Raw genomic sequence first — 18,003 nt, 5'->3', positions numbered from 1 at the left:
TCTTGGATTAGGAGAGAATGAGAGTCAGTAGGGTTGAAATACTAGATAGTTCAAATGTTGGACTAGGACTGGCAATACCAAGGTACACCTCATCCATGAAAACTCTCTAGGTAACATTGGAGCAGGCACTCTCTCCTGCTCCAAACTACCTTACAGAATTGTGGTATGGATAAAGTGAGGAGACATTCTCAAGGAAGACCTCTTGAGAATGGAGAAACGGTGAGGTATCAATCTCAGAAGTACACAAAAGAAAAGAAAAATGATACCATTATTGCTTAGTAGCATTTGGTAGAATTTACTTTTCTGTAACTCAGGGCTGCTTCACACATTATATATTCTTAGATGCTTACTTAAGATTTTTCCCCCTAAGTCTAAAGACAAAACTGTGTCAGGCAAGAAACAGTGTTCAATGTTGAAAAGTCATATATGCATAGCGATATGCTTATCAGAGAGCTGTGGTTATCCCTCTGGGCCCTGTATGCTAAGAGGCAGACTCAGGTTTCTTGAAGTACAGTGTGTGAAATAGTTCTCCAAGATCCAACTGGTAAAACACATCTTTTGTACTTTCATCCCATTCCTCCATTGGATGCTTTCCATAATTTATCTTTGTTCTGACTTGCAGGGGCTCCTTGGTGGCCATGGACAGAACACTGGCAAATACCCTGGTGCTGTCTATGGTGCTGGGCTGTTCAACTGCCCTAATGGATGCTTTGGTGCCAAACTCCAGGGAACCTGTGGTAAACGTGGCTGTGGTTTTCAGCAGCTCTTCATACTCGCTCCATATCCGGAGCCGACTGACATACCAGAGCTTCTTGGACATGCCTTTAGAGATCCATCCAGTCACTGTGGTGGTCAATGACACTAACCCTAGTACACTCTTGACTCAGATCTGTGACATGCTCTCCAGCACAAAAATCCATGGAATTGTCTTTGAGGACAACATTGGTACAGAAGCTGTGGCACAGATTCTTGATTTCATCTCATCCCAGACCTATGTGCCTATCATTAGTATCAGTGGAGGATCTGCTGTAGTCCTTACACCTAAGGTGAAATTTCTTTGTTATTCTGGGAAATTGGGCTGGAATGAGTCTGTACATTATTCTCAAATACCTCATATATATTCATTTATTTATCTCTGTCACAATTTTCTACAAGATCATTCAGGATATGAGTTCTCTTAACTTAAACCATGGTATAACTCTATTGCAGTAAAGAAGCAACAGCAATTATTCTCCGCTAAGAGTCTGGCCTTTTAAAACAATACTGAATTTTGTTTCATCTAGACCTGGATCATCCTGGACAATTAAAACCCACAGGTGCAAGTACAAACTGGGAGACTCACTAGTTAGTCAGCTGTGCTGGAAGACAAAGCTTGGCAAGGGAAGCTGACAACAAAAGATTAAGCAAAGACCAGGGAAGACAGCCATCCAGGGTTCATGCAAGCTCCCTGACGTGACATACATCATGCAAGAGGTTAAGTACATTTGGCTAGGGAATCACCTCTGCAAGCCATGCTGGAATCTCAGAGCAAGGATTTAGTGAGACTAAAAAGGATGTTGTTTTGGGAATGCTCTCTTTAATAGTGCCTGCCTTGGTGGTGGTGCATATACTATACCTCTGCTCATTGATGAAAAATCCATGATCATGTTATGCTCAATTATTTAGAACTTATTTCTACTTAGAGCCACACCTTGTAGTTAGAGCAGTTCCTCTTCTCATTCAAGTGGCTTCTTTTAAGGATGCCTATAGCCACAGTGAAATGAATAAGAATTTAGAATGGGAAGGAATTAGGAAAACTCTTCCATCCTCTCTACCAGGATGAAAGGAGCAAGAGCAAGACCTTGGGATTTTACTTGGAAGGCAAGTTTGGTTGGGTTCTGATATGTTCCTAAATCAGAGCAAAGTGAAGAGAAATTTGGAGGTTCTGATATGAATTAAGATTTGAAGGTATATTTCTGAGTGGTTGAACAACAGTCTCTTCCAGTTGGATGACTCCAGATTTGTGGGATTAAAAATCCCCTTTACCTTGCTGGCCATGAGCTACTGTCCAATAGGTGTCCTGGTGAACAGCGGGTTGACCAAAAGGCTGAGGTGAGAAGTCATCATTGCAAAGGATTTATGCTTCCCCATTCAAAATTTTTAAGATCAGGTGTGGGGACTTCTTGGCCTCTGGTTTTGGCATGTACATAAGAAGGATAATATTTCTTTTCTTCTTTTTTAAAAAATATCTAGAAGTGTTGGTAATAATATTAATGGCAGAGTAGCTCCCTATAGTTAATTTTTTTTTTTTAGAAAAATTAAGGAACTTGAAGAAACATGTATGGAAAATAACAAAGCAATTAAACAGCATTAAGATAAAAATCCTTCAGCCATCAAGTTGATCAATGAATCATTAAGCACAAGTAAACAAGACCTTGGATGAGCAAACCAGGGAGAACATTTCAGTTGCAATTGCTGTTGGGATTGCAACTGAAAAAAAAAGCCCTTTTATCTACCAGTTGAGAAGGGATATCTAGAAAGAATGATTTAACAATCAGGTTCATATGGGAGCAGGCAGTCCCTTAGTGACCCATGTTCAGAAGCTCTGGCTTCTTATCAGACAGGATTGCTACAGTCCAACATGCTTGCTTGGGATCTACTAAGTATCTATAGCAAAGTTAATTCAGCAAGTAGCTCTGCTAAATGATTCCTGACCTGCAGAAACCTCTGCTCCCCAGATGTCACATCCTGTAATCTACCTAAATAAATGGTTTGGATTCCTTTTTGGGAGTTGCAATTGTGATGGTGAATGTGGACTTATTGTTTATTTATGTGTACATCTCTTTGTAGAGATAGGTGATTTGGGAATCCTAAGCATAATCTGTGTTGTGAACAGCTAACATAAGCTACTTAAAATATAACTCTTTAGTCTCAGAATGTGGTGAAATCTATCCTTTAAACACTGCTGCACTCCACGTAAGCTAAGACAAGCCACAGCCCTTACATGTGATTTCCTTCGTTCCTTCTTTTTTTGTAGGGCTATTCTTTTATGGAGATGGTTGTAAGGTTATTCTTTTTATGGAGTTTATGAAGTTATAAAGTTTGTAATGTTATGAGTTATGAAGTTTGTAAAGCTATACTTTTATGGAGAAAGTTGCAAGACTGGGGGTTTCCAGTGAGAAATTATGGCAGACTGACATCTCTGAAGGAGCAGAGAGACACCATGGTTGAGAACACCATCTGGAAGGTGGATTCTGACTGGGTAATCTTCCTGGATCAAAGGAAGATAATGAGATAACCCACTTGCACCCCGGACAGCTGCTCCCTGTGGGTAAACTGCAGAAATGCAAGTTTTTGCAGTCAGCTTGGAAGTTGAGCAGCTGGCTGTACTGGGATTCCACCTACACTCACAACTACAGTGTAGTCTATATGGACATTAAGCCTTGCTATCCTCATTTCTTAACTGCTTTAGGAAATAATTAATCTATAGATATAGAGAGATTTCCTTTGCAGCAAAGAGAAGATTCCTTGAGGTGAGTTAAACCTTCTTTCATGATTACAAAAGAGAGAGAGAGAGAGAGAACAAGAGACAGACTTTAAGGATTTAAAGCTTTAAGAATCTTTTTGTGAAAAAGCTTAACAAAGAGAAAATTTAAGAAAGTTTCAAAATGGACAAAGGAGACAGTCATTTTTCTGTTTTCTATTTTTATTATTTTTACTTTTGACAAAAGTGCTTTGGTATAAATTTGCGCTAAGCCAGTTAAAGAGACTAGACCTTTGTAGGAATGCTTTCTGTTATTGTTAAAGACTGCATCTAATTGGTGGACTCTACATAACAAAAGATAAGGCAATGAACTGGACCGTGATGTCTTGTTGCCATGGTGATGTGGTGTGTGTTGTGGCTTGAGGTTAAAGAGAGCCATTAGAATAAAAGTGTTCAAGCCACAGAAAGATAAAAAGGAAAAAAAAGGGTGGGGGGGGGGCTTGCCTTTTCCTTTTGCTTGCTTGAGATACTTTCACTTTTGGATTATGATATACAATGGCAACTATTAGAAAAAATTACAAGAGAGGACAGGAAGGGATTGCTAGAGCAACCTGCATAAAAAATAGTTACATCAGCAGAAAAAAATAGTTATACTAGATTTGCTTCAGAAATTATTTGAATAAATGGGAAATAAATTGGAAGCTTTTGAAAAAAGAATGGATGAAAGATTTGAAAAGTTGAGAGAGGAAATGAAAGATGACAAAAAAATGGAAAGTTCTAAAGGAAATGTCTGGAGAGGTAAAACAAATCAGTGATGAAGTGGAAATTTTAGAGAGTAAGACAGAAGTTATAGATAGAACGTTGGAAAGAGAATTAGATAATCTGGCTTTATTGGAACTGAGAGAGAAAGAATTTTGTTTGAGATTTAGAGCAGTTCCAGAGGTTTCAGATGAAGATATTAGAGAACAGATTATTAAACTCTTGGCAAATTTTCTGGATTGGGAAGAGAAAGATATAGAGACAGAAATTGATAAAGTTTACAGAATAAATTATAGATTTCCTAGAACAAGAAATATCCCAAGGGATACTTTGGTGCATTTTGTTAGAAAGAAGACAAGGGATCAAGTTCTGCAGCAGCATTTTAATACAAGATTGAAAATGGATAATACAGATACAATTATTTTGAAAAAGATTCCTATTAGAATTTTACATAAGAGAAAATAATATACCTTCTTGGCTGAAAAATTAAAACAGAAAAAGATCCCATTTTGATGGGATAAATTGGAAGGTGTGATTTTTACTTTTAAACAGCAGAGGTTTAGATTGAATTTTGTTCAGAAGGCAAAATAATTTTTAGAAAGATTTAAAGAATTGGAGGAGAAGCATTTTATAGATGAGGAATGATAAGTAAACATAAATGGTTAACTTATCATATATGCTAGAATTTTCTCAAGGGGAATGTAAAATTAAATCAAGAGAAGATTTGATAACAGAAGGATATACTTGCCAGTGGTTTTCCTATATACAACTATTAGAAAGGTTTAAAGTGGATAAAAGATTTTATGGTTTTGAACAATGTAAACTGAGTTTGAAACAGAATTATGTACAAATGATGAACATGTTATTGTAAAATGTATAAACTTTTGTTGAAATTGAGACAGAAGAAGAAAAAGTGAAATAATATATGATAAAATAGGCTAATTTTTTGTTCTAATATACAAATGGATCAATGGAAAAGTATGTGGTTGAAAGGATTGAAATTTACATTATATTCTAGTCTTAAAGAGAATTTTTACAAAATTATGTACTGTTGGTATATGACGTGAGATAAATTATTTAGAATACATACAGGTACTTCAAATTTATGCTGGAAATGTGAACAAGTGAAGGGACATTTTATCATGTTAGGTGAACGTGTAAAAATCCACAAAAGTCTGGATACAAATGCATACACTAATTCAGAAGATTTTAAAGACTAAAATACAAAAATCAGAGACTTTTCTTTTGGGACTAATGGACAGACAACTACAAAAAAGTCATGGAACTTTGTTTTTTATATATGACAACTGCAGCAAGATTATTATATGCTCAAAAGTGGACAGGTTTGACACTACTCACAATAAAGGAATGGCTGGTGAAGATGATGGAACTTGCAGAGATGGCTGAATTGAGTTCCTTGGTTAGAGAAAAGACAATATCTACATTTATGGCTGACTAGAAACCCCTTATAGACTTTTTGCATGGAATGGGAAAAAAATGCACTTATGACTTGTGGTTTTGACAATTAAAAAAAACCTAGATAATAGAAAAAAGTGAGTGTTTCTTTTTGTAACCATAGAGAGATAAGTTTGTAATCATACTTGTATTTGCTGCAAAGAAAATTGAAAGCTTTTTCTTTCTATTTCTTTTCATCTTTTTTTCTTTTTTTCTTTCTTTCCCCTTTTTTTCTTTCTTTACTCTATATTAGTTTTTGTTAGCTTTTATCTTCTCTTTAAAACTTTTAATAAATTTTTTACACACGCACACACACACACTGCATATACATACAAAGGTTGTAAGGCTATTCTTTTATGGAGGCAGACTATAATGTAGAATTATGCAAGATAAGGAAGAATAAGGCCCAATATCATCAGTTCACTAGATCATTCAGAATTCTTACAATATATATATAGAAACTTAATGTCAACCAGTGTCTAGGGTTCATTGAAAGCTGCTAAAACTACCATAGCAAGAAAATGGAAACTAATAAATCTTATACAATTATGGCATGCCTCATGATAACCTTTTATATTGCTGAAACAGGCATAAAACTAAATTATGTTAATTTACAGGAATAAAGTACAGCCAAAGACTTGTCAATAGGTAACATCTGTTTATTGATTTCTGGATCAAATCTTATAAACAAGGACCAACAAGTGATTCAGTCTTTTCGTTGAGTTCCAACTCTAGGTAGGAGTAGGAGCCTAATAGGAAAACAGGGATGCAGCTTATGTTGGCAAGTACAAAATCCTGTCCCATGTTTCATCCTAGACAAGCAGTGCTTGTATCTTAAATCACTAGCTCAGGGCACATGCAGCTACATTGCAGAGACTGCTGTAGGGCACTCTGATTTTTTTACAGATGGGCTCTGCACTTGGGTAATTATTTTTAGCTTGCTTACCTGTCACAAGTGTCAATGGTGGTTACTGTCATGTCCTCACAGGAAAATAGGTAAAGTTCCTCTGTGCCTTGTTAGCAGCCAGCACAATGTGATTTCATTTGTCTAAGAATGATCCTGGATTATTGTGTGTGATACTTATCTAAAAGCAGAAGAGCCCATTAGGACATGATTAGAAATAATGAGGATATTCTTGGACCTGTTTCTCTGGCTTGGCCATGTCCCTGTTAATAATCATTCCCATATCAGCAAGTGGCCCATAAAGTAATATATGGGATTGTGCAAAGGTGACTAATAACAAGTTCTTGCTCTCCAGTCAAAAAAAGCTTTAGGCTATTGAAGGGAAATTTCTACTTGGAAGCAATTAATCCATAGCAGCCCAGCTTGGATGGAGGTGTTGTGTTTGTGGCAGTAATTGGCAGAAATATTTGGTATACTATCCATTACTCTGAAGGAACAAGCTTGCTGCATGGAAGCAGAGAATGCAACAGCCTTATTCAATTTGTTATCTTCCAGGTACATTAGGCTTCAGTTCAGATATGTTAGATTTCATTTCTCATAAGTAACCAGCCAGCATGAGTATCAGGCTGAAGTAATCTACACTACAGAAAGTCACCAGTTTATTAACAGCTGTTCATATTCATTAACTCAGTGGATCTTTGTCTGTTTTGGAGATAGTTACATAGTTCTTTCTTGGGGTCTTCCTCCTCATGTCTCACCTTACAAAAAAGTTGTGTTGAAACATGCTACATGTTGTTGATGGTTTCTGAATGGGGTTAAGGAAATATGTTGTATTATGTAGTCATGAATATGCTTCTGTGGCTAGTCATTTTGGGAAAAAAGTAGGGGAAGTCAGCACAAAGATTACCAATTTGGGAAATGCCCTAACATTATATTCCATAAACATGTGATATAAACTGAACCAGAATTATTATCAATATGTCCTTTATTTAATAACATCAAAGTGGGAAGGGTGAGCAGTTTTGTGTTAAGAAAAGATTAAATAGGCCTACAGGGCAGATATAGGATAAAAATGTACCTGCCATGACCTATGGTAAGCTATTGTGGTTTAGGGATAAGTACAATCTTGCTGAAGCAGCAGCTATAGTGCTCTCCATGGTACTGACTGCTGATCCTCTTGACTGCCTCAAGGTATTTTTGTTGTCATGTCCATATCCATGAGGAAGATTTTTGGTATGTTATGAGGATGAGGGTTTTATACAGCCTGGGGAGAGCTGTGGTACTGATGATCCTGCTACTAATTTCTACAAGGACTTGTGAATATTTGGATTGGTTGGGGGATTTGGTGGGCAATGTGGCTGTATCTATGGTATGCAGAGGACCTGAGTTAGGGAGACTTTTGTTCTGCACAATCTTGGAGAAAAATGATCCATTTCTTCTCTTTTAAGCAGACGGTATTGTATTTTTCTCCAGGCATGCTAGCAATATAATCTAAGTGATGCCTTTGTCTAGGGATGGGCAGAATTCAGGCCTGTGGGATTTACTTTAAGATATTTGCTGGATCATTGACAGACAGCAAGTGTTTGCATAATAGCTCATTGAGGCATGTTAAAAAATGAAATTTTTGATTTAAGTCTTGCAGAGACTTAAGGCACTTGGAACTAAGAAAGGCCAAATAGTACTCTGAGCATATATTCAATCCTGGAATGTGTTTTCATGGCCAGAGCTGAGCTCTTTGTTTTTTCAGTCGAAAATCCACTCCTGTTTCGCCACAACTTCCCTTTGCTTCATCATCCAGACAGAATGAGATATATTTATGATTAAGCTTTTTTTAAAAAATCCTTGCTTCTAAGGATCACATGGAACATGGCTACTGATATTAGGATATCAACAGGGAGGGGGGAACCTCTTCACCCTTTGGGGGTAGATGAATCTTTTAAGTGTTTGAAAAGGATGAAATGGTGCCTGAGGCCATCTTTTTGGTCCTGTAAACCAACTGCTGTGTTGGAAAAATTTTGTTGCTTATCTGGGGTTTTAAGGAGATGAAAAGTGACTCTAGTCTCCCTTAAAATCCTCAGATAGCCACCAAAAAGTAGCCTCACCAACTCTGGGAATATTCACAGAACCAGAAAAGTGGTTCTGAGGAACTGCATGTGGCCAATGCTTTAAGCAGCTGTACACTAGATCTTGAGGGGCCTTCTACTTATCCCACAGTTTACATGGATCTACTGTCCATGCTTATAAAGGAAAGATTAATAGATTTATGAGCAAAAGGGGAAAAAAATCAGATTCAAGTTAGACTTTCAAATATTTGCATCTATTTCATATTAGGAAAGGCGGGGGGAGAACTTAGGCTTAGTTTGCCACCATCACCACTGCCCCAGCTAAACTGGGATGTAAAGTCTTCTCTTGTCCCAAAGAAGAATTCTTAGAGTTTCTTAGGAATGCTATGAGATAGTACCATTCAACATTTATATAAAATTAGCTGATTGTGTGTGTGTGTGTGTGTGAGAGAGAGAGAGAGAGAGAGAGAGACTAGGCTTTCCCAGTCTATGGGAGATGCAATTTCAGACTCTGTTTTTCATGATCATTTCACTTAAGTATTGTGATAATAATTATGTCACTTGTTTAAACATCTTCAGTGTTGTGATGAATTGGTTATGTTCACACAACAGGCTTAACTAGGTCAGTTGCAAAACAGATGGCTGTATTTGCATAACATGACAAGCTTTGCTAGTTTTAACCATTTTGTGTGTTTATCTCTGTGTGTGAATGGTTAAAGTGACTAAACACAAGTCATTTGATTAGTACATGGTTCAGTGTATTACGGAAAACCAGAAAATGGGATAACTCTGTAACCAGGTTAAGTGGGCCATATTTAGATATCCATGCTTAGATTCCACTAGAATGTATATATGTCATTCATAGATAGGAAACTAAAATGTTCTCTAGGACTCCTAGAGATCCCATTTAGGTAGATGCATAGGTAGATCCCATTTAGGAACTACTGCTATCTACTACTGTCTACCTATTCATGGAATCTGCACTACACTGAGAGCTGAAGTTTATATGGAGGTGCTTTATCTCAAGTCTGATCATGAGTCCAGGTAGCTCAAGGTTATCTACGCTGCTTGGCAGCAGACCAATGGGGATTCTGATGACCTCATCTATGTAGAGCTGGTAAGGAGTGAATCTGATGCTTTTGTCATGCAAGGTGTATGCAATACTCTGACCTCTATGCCTTCTCTAAGGAAGATGGCTGCTATTCAAACCAGTGATTTAATTTTATTGGAGTGCTTATTTTTAAAGAAATAATCTTTGTCAAGGTCTTAGCTGACCTGCATTTGATTGCAACAATATGTTTTGTTCATATTCATCATCTTCATTGCTAAATTAACTCTGGAATTACAGAACAATGGCATATTCGTCTTCTGAAGAAATGTCCTGTTTTTTTCCTGCAAGAACAATTTATTCCTTCTCTGTCTCAGGTTCCAAAGCAAGTTGACTCTCATGTTCACTGCCAATTTATTTCACACTAAATCTTTGTTTCCTAATGGTTCATCTTGCTGGGATTGTTTTAGATCTCTTTAAAAAAAAATTATTTGGAAATTGTAGCAATTTGCTCTGAAAAATTCTGTGGGACTTCCATTTGAGTTCCTGAAAATAACAAAAGCATATTGCCCCCCCCCCCAATTTTCTCAATGATTAAAAGATCAATGCACATCTATTAAGCAAGGGCTAAATTACTCTGAACAGGGTATTTTAGTAAAACAAGATGGATTCTGGGAAGGGACCACAGTGGATACTTTTTTGTATGTGTGTTTTAAGTCTGTAGATTTTAATATACAGAGCAATACACGAAGGATAAGGATTAATACACTATCTTGGCTGATTGGTTGAGAAAACTATTAAAATATGATCAATGTTCTCTGTTCAAAATGTTACACTGAACATTCTTAAGTTTGTGAAGAAAGAATAAAGGTTCATGTTTTATTTAAAGTCTATAGTATATTTCAATGCTTTGCAAAATGAACAGTGGTACCTCGGTTCACGAACTTAATTCGTTCCACGATTCTGGTCGCGAACCAAATCAAATTTCCCCATAAGGTTCAATGTAAATAAGGTTAATCCGTTCTGACCCCTACGAACATGGTCGCCAACCGAATTGGTCGCCAACCGAATCAAATTTTCCCATGGTTCAATGTAAATAAGGTTAATTCGTTCTGAACCATACGTTTTTGTTTTTTTAACCACAAAAATATGAAACAAAGTACAGTACAGTACAGTATGAAGAGAGAGAACACTAACCTTGCTTGAGGCAACACCAAAAAGCTTCACAGCAAGTGTCTGTCTGCGACCGTGATCTCGCCTAGAGGAAGCCACAACCACGTGTCAGAGCAGGGAAGATGGCCATGGGTCATGTTCCTCACCTGATGCAGAGTTCGCGAACGGAAGCAAATTTTTGCGAACGCTGCTGTTCGTGAACAGAAGCATTCGTGAACAGAAGCATTCGTGAACCGAGGTATTACTGTATTTCAAACATTGTGTGGTGGCTTATTCAATAATTTAGACTTCAGGAAAATATTGATTTCTCTCCATGGGTTTCTATGTATGTGCAACATGCGTACATCTATAGTGAGGGGGAAATAGTGTGAAATGCAAACAAGATAAGGGATGGGAATTAGAAGACACAATGAGTTAGAATACCTGATACAAGGTAGCTGAAGCAGACCTAGTAAGTGACAGAAGTGATTAAATTATTTTCAGTCTTCATATGCCACATCTCCATATTTGACTAATTTAAGTTCACAATAGATTTAGAGATTGTAGTGGTGATAATGCTTTCTGGTTTTACTTGGAGATGAATCTATAATACAGAAGTAGTTGTCCTGATACACCCCAATTTATGCAGCAAATAGGTGGAAAGGCTGAAAACCAGAACAAACTTTCTGGATTCACAGCTATAATATGCTATACCATTATTCAATTAGAAAATGTTAGGAATAGGAACAAAAATGGTCATCAAGGCCATCATTCTGAGAAAATAGCCAGGTAGGTCACATTCACTTGCATAAAGGCCATGCTGATTGAAAAATTATGGTAACTGAAGTACAACACATATGGAAAGCACCAAACTGGAGAAGACTGAGTAAAGATATCAAGAAGTATCCATTGTTTCCTGTATAAAAATACCAAATCATGCATATTCCCTTCATTCATTCTTTTTCTCTTTCCTAGGAGTCTGGCTCTGCCTTCCTACAGTTGGGTGTCTCAATTGAACAGCAGATACAAGTGATCTTCAAAGTCTTGGAGGAATATGACTGGAGCTCCTTTGCTGTAATCACCAGCCTCTATCCAGGATACAGTATCTTCCTGGATGTAATTCGGTCCTTCACAGATGCCAGCTATTTTGGCTGGGAGATCCAAGATGTCTTGACCTTTGAGATGACACAGGATATGAGCAACTCCAAACTGCAGAAATTGCTGCGTCAGATAGATGCTCAAGTAATGATTGTCTATTGTTCACAAGAGGAGGCAGAGTTCCTTTTCCAGGTGGCAGAGCAGGCTGGTTTGATTGGCCCTGGCTATGTCTGGATTGTGCCTAGTCCAACAGTGGGGAACATGGATGTGCCACCTATCTCTTTCCCTATTGGCCTCATCAGTGTGGCCACTGAAAGCTGGAAAATGAGCCTGAGACAAAAGGTCCGGGATGGAGTAGCTATCATTGCCGTAGGAGCTGAGAGCTATTTCAAGACCCATGGCTATCTCCCCATGGTGGGCAGAGACTGCAATAGCAAAACCCCTTCTAGTGTACCAACAAACACTTTCTATAGGTCAGTATGGGTAACATTAATTAACATGATTTAAACACACTTCTGCGTGTGTATTAGAAATTAGAATTTGATTGGCAACAATGTTTCATCATGAAATATGGATATTTTCAGTTATGTGAGAGGTGGTCTAGCAGTAATCATAATAAGGATTCTTAGGTATCTATAATTTAATAACTGTAGCTTTAAAAATCATCACATTTCTCTCATCAGAATTTTTCATATCCAGATATCTGCATATTCTGTAATAAGAATCCTTCAGATTCAATAGTGAGAATTTCTGAAATGGCGAAAAGGCATGTTTATTAAATGGAAGAGTGGAGACAGTGGAGAAGAGTGCAGCCATAGCAAGAGAAGCTTAATCACTTTATGAGCAGATCAGAGAAGTTGTGTGCATTATGCGCATGTATCCTGATCCTCAAGAGCCTAAGGACACATTCTTATTTCCGAATTCTGATTGTTTCAAATCAGACTCTGGATGGGTTCAAACTTTACAACTGTTACTTTAAAAAACGTTTCCAAGAATGCCTCAAATTCTATCATTTCTTGAGTATAATAAAGACTTTGGGAAGGTACGGCATTCCTAATCATGCAGCTTATGAAGTGGACATTTTTAAATGATAAATTTTTAATCTTAAAGGAGGATTCAAGTCTGTTATTTTTGCAACTCAGAGCACTTGGCTTTGTAGGAAATAGGACACATTTGACATCAGGCCACTAAGCCACAGGAGGATCCTGGCTCCTCTATTTTCCCTTTCAAATAAGAGGAATTACGATTACTACCAAGGGAGTGAAGGAAGGTAGGAATACTAGGATGAAGCATGTTGGGAGGTCAGACCAAACTGACTGCCTTCCCACCCAACACTCCTCTCTGTTTCAGATCAGTCACTCCAGGGAACTTCATCCCCAGCAGCCTACCAAGCTACTGGAGCAAAGCGGCTTTCCATTTTCTACTATGCTACACTGATGCTCCTCTGCTAAAAAGTGGACTCAGAACATAATCACAGCACTTTGAGTCTATTTTTGCTTTAATTTTATCTCAGTTTTTTAATTTGTTCATCATCTGAAAATAAGAGCTGCATTAACTGTGTAAGAAAACAGGCCCTTCCTAAGTACACTTCAAATATAGACCACAAAAAGACAGTGACATCTGCAGCAGTTACAAAGTCTGGGAGATGTCTACTGAATAAGCAGATCAATATTTGCTGCTGTTAGTAGGCAGTGCCACCAATCACAGCCCACATGGAGACTGTGCCCTTTTTTACATGGGGCAACAAACAGAAAGATGGCAGTGCCACTGACAGCTAGTGCAGGGCAGTGGATGCTGCTGGGCTGAAATTCTTACTTCCTTGTGGTAATCGCTGAGTGGCCTATGAGGCTAGAAGTGGAGAAGCTCCCAACCTATTTGCTTCTCTGGAAATGAAGCATACAGCTGTAACTAATAAATACCTTCTCCATAGCCAGACTTGCAAAATATTATATTAAAATACTTTCTCCCATTTTGTGTTGGAGCATTGGAGAAATCAGAGATCTTATCTGGCAGCAAGAGCAGGCCTTAGAAGAAAATACCCATTTGCCATCTTACTCCTACAAAGATAAAGCCTGGATGCAAGGTCAACCTGGGGAGTGTTTGTTTTCAAAAAATGAATTGGATGTGTTATACCAAGGGGATAGAAAACATAAGATTGATGGCTTTCCTTATTCTCAATAGGCATTTGCTCAATGTGACATGGGAAAACAGAGATTTCTCCTTCAACAAAGGTGGTTACTTGGTGAGGCCCACCATGGTGGTGATTTCACTGAATCGGCATCGACTCTGGGAGATGGTAAGGTCCTCCCTCCCTCCCTCCCCCCCTCCCTCCCTTCCTGCCCAACATCTTGTGTTGAGCGCATAACCTCTTAGGACTATAGCTTCCTTGTTCTACAAATGGATCTGTCTACAGTTCAGCCCCCAGCTTTAAGGTTTCATTGCAACATCCACTAATACCTATTAGGGCTGTGCAGGCTTTGACAATGATTGAAAGAACTGCTTTGGATCTAATGCAAACCTAATTGTGATACATAAGCAGTTGAAGACAATTTGGCTTCATATCATTTGTCCACTTTTATTTTCCAATTCAATTTACTTGTGACTGGAAACCGTGGAGGATATCTACGTATCTGGGAGCTCTTTAGATTAAGATACCGCCCCCCCCCCCCTCAGATATAATGAGAATGCAGCTCTCTGAATTCCCAGCCACCATGGCCACAAAACCAACATATGTAGAAAATGCCAAATGGGAAGACTGATTCAAACCTAAAAAACTTGTAGATCTTCTTAAAATTGTATCTCTGTTATGAATATTAGGGCTATGCACATTTCAAACATCATTCAGAAGAACTGCTTTACATTTAAGTCAAGCATAGGTACCTCTCTGGAACTCATTAAAGCAGCCTGATTTCTTTCAGGCTTTTTCAAAAGAAGGCTTAGAGTTCAGAGAATTCTGAGAAAGAATTGCAATTGACTGTCCCCAAATGTCACCTCCTACTGTCCTTCTTGCTCGTGCAGTGCAGTCTTTCTTATCCTGCCATTAAAATAAATAATTTCATTTCATAAACAAACTGAAGCACTATGAAATTATTTTTGGGATTCATTTATTTTGTGTGTTCACAACTATTTCATTTAATTTGCAATGGAGGGTTGAGGCATCACATGTTACAAGGCACATAACTCGGTTGGATGAATGCTCATTGTGCAAGATGACTTTGTTGTTTCTTTCCAGTCATGAAAAATTGAATTAAAAAATAAAACCAGACAAATGATGTGAAAACAAATTGGCTTAAACTGCTTATGTATTAGAGGCTAGGTTCTGGAGAACATGTAGGCATATTAGAAAGCTTGCCAATAAATTACAGTCTTCCCCCAAAAAAGTGGGATAAACTTTCTTTAAGAGTCAACCACAACATCATTAATAACCAGTGTCAATCCAAAAGACATACGACCAATGCTTTCCAAACCGTTCTGTTTCAGGGGAGTATGATTAGTGCTTTTCAGAGGAGAAAGAGCTCAGTGAAAGAAAGTTGTTTAGATATTTTGCTTCAAAGCACTGCATATTAATTTACATTGTTACATCACATATCATGTCCATGCTTGATGTAGCCTATGCTTCCCAGGGCTGGCCATACCATTAAGCTAAGTGAGGAAGTCACCACAGGTCATTGGTATTCATTTATCTTGAAGGGACAACAGTAATTGAATTAAGTTCTATCTCAGGCGGCAAAGAATCTTTACTATGTTTACTTTACAAATAACCTTTCCAATGAGTATGGCTGCATGTTATGTTACAGGAGCAGCATGCAACTGCCCATTTACTTTCTCCTTCACAAATCAGCCTAAATGACCACATTTTAAAACAAGTCTATCTTATACAGAAGAGGGACTTTAAAACCTCAGACCTCAATCAGGGGTGGGTGGATATTAGAACAGGGAGGGTGAAAAGTTTGACCTTTGCCACATTACATGCATGGCTATTTTTGATTTTGGACCTTGTATGCTCTAGATTTAAATAATAATAAATATGCTAATTGTTAATGAAATAATATGATGCTGCTCCATCTCAAATAATAAAATGTCCTGAGCCAGCATTCAATACTTCGTTGCAATTTCTGCCATTCCAAGTTCATTTCATTTATTCTGACTAGGCTTTCAGTTTTGAGGAATGTTCCCATATCTGTACGCTCTGGAGCAATCATCCCATTTACCTAGAATGTTCCAGAAAACTGGAGGAACTTTAGAATGATTCTAGCTAGCTGGGCATTTAGATGGCACCATCAACTTTGCTAGAATCCATTCATGCAATTAAGTACTTCTGTTAATGAGAGAGTATCGCTGAGGTTATTCCCCTCCTCCCGCTCCCCACATGCACAGATGGATGTCTAAACATTTGCAGTGTAATTTTCTATATGGCAACTGGCAAAAAGGAAGGGAAACAAGTTGCTTGTGATATCTAAGTATTTCTCCATTTCTCCCTCGTTGTGTATTATCTGAATATATCTGATTGGGTTTTATGTTATCTTTGGATAATTACAAAAATAATCGGGAAGAGATAAACACTATTAGTAGAAAGATACTGATGTTAATTAAATAAGCTATTTGTATAATTGCTTTCCATTATCACTTTTCCTTTGTGATATGTCTTTCTCTGTTTTCCATATATCATAGCAATACCTCTATTAGGAATAAAGAATACAATTCTACTCAAACATTTAAAATTTGTCTGCATTTGCAACTCTAGGATAAGCTGTTTGTTAACTGCTTCTAATACCCCATGAATGAAGGGCTTAGGAGACATGCCAAATCATAAGCAAAAAACAAACAAACAAATGAAACCTATTTCACCACTTTATATTAACTCTTCTTCCTTTTACCATAATATTTTGTCTGAGTTCTGCTGAGAATAAGGGTAAAATCAACTTTGAAAGGAATTGTTTGTATGTCTCAAAACTGAATTTGTAGATTTCAGAACCATTATAAATAAATAGAATTTGGCTTGAAACATACATGGGAAAATGTAAGGTTTAACTTAAACTTTTTAAAAAATAGACAAAATGTTTAATAAATTTCAGGCTTTGGGGAGGTACATCTGAAAGATCTCCATGGGATCTACCCATATAATGTCTTGAAGGTTACGCTTGAAAGGCCCTTGTTGTCAAATAGAGAATGTGTATGGACTGAGGAAAAGGCCATATTTCTATCATGCTGCTTTCTTCAAGACAGGAATCACCTAATGCCTACTTTGATGTTGTTTCGGCATCAAATGAAGGCCTTTTGATTTTCCCAACATTTTAGCAATGTGTTTTTATCACCAGTGTCCAGTTTTCTTTTTTAAAGAAAAAAGATTTAAAAGATCTTTTGAAGATTTCAGATTTAAAAACCAAGCTAGAGAAGAACATGGGTGGGGGGGGCATAATACTCATCTTATATTTAAGCTAGGATTGGTGAGCTTCTGGGAATCACAAACAAATCTTAGAAATGTTCCTAGATGCTTCTTGTTTTCTTGGGCCACAATAATGCAACCAGGTTTTTTTTTAATTATTATATCATTTTTGTTGCATGCACATGTGTGTATACATAAGATGTGCACACTCGACTACAAAATAACATACGCACACACACATATTTAAATTAAATCTAATAAAGCATATAATTTGTAAAATAACAATAATTGTAACAGGATTTTTTAAAAGCTTGAAAACATCCTAGCTTTATTTTTGGTATTTCACAAAATCCAAGAAGGTTGTACTATAGTGCCCCAATTGTTTTTACAACTTTGATCTAGCCACACAAAACCCTTGTCCTCCCTCCCTCCCTTCCCTCTTGTTCTTTCTGCACACTCCAGTATTGGTTTCAAATAGGATCCATGATGGGGATGGTTATCCAATCATACTGATGAATGAATAGATTTTTCTTTGCTTTCCATGAACAAGTGGAATTACTATGCCTTGACTGTGCCTATGCTCCTTCCTTGAGCAATTGCTTCTCTAGGGAGGCAAATAAAACATAGCCCTCAAGTTTTCTGGGGTGGTGCATTACTCAGCAGTTGGCTGTAGGG

The 18,003-nt window shown here is 37.5% G+C and overlaps 1 protein-coding gene across 1 annotated transcript in view; it reads left to right on the top strand.

Annotated features, from left to right (window-relative positions):
- Window positions 1–635: 635 nt before the first annotated feature.
- Window positions 636–18,003, top strand: part of GRIN2C (glutamate ionotropic receptor NMDA type subunit 2C) — a 60,232-nt gene continuing 42,864 nt past the window's right edge. The window contains exons 1-3 of the mRNA XM_088134738.1: window positions 636–1,046; window positions 11,820–12,415; window positions 14,124–14,238. Of these exons, the coding sequence (XP_087990864.1) occupies window positions 639–1,046; window positions 11,820–12,415; window positions 14,124–14,238 (1,119 nt within the window). The 5' untranslated portion in view covers window positions 636–638. The remainder of the gene's footprint in view (window positions 1,047–11,819; window positions 12,416–14,123; window positions 14,239–18,003) is intronic.

The sequence above is a fragment of the Python bivittatus genome, unplaced genomic scaffold (genome assembly GCF_059951505.1).
Source record: "Python bivittatus isolate LINGU-HERP-01145 unplaced genomic scaffold, Pbiv_v1 ctg000080_np1212, whole genome shotgun sequence".
NCBI classification, from domain to species: Eukaryota; Metazoa; Chordata; class Lepidosauria; order Squamata; family Pythonidae; genus Python; species Python bivittatus.
Note: the sequence above shows the minus strand (reverse complement) of the source record. Positions and strands in the feature narration are given on the sequence as shown.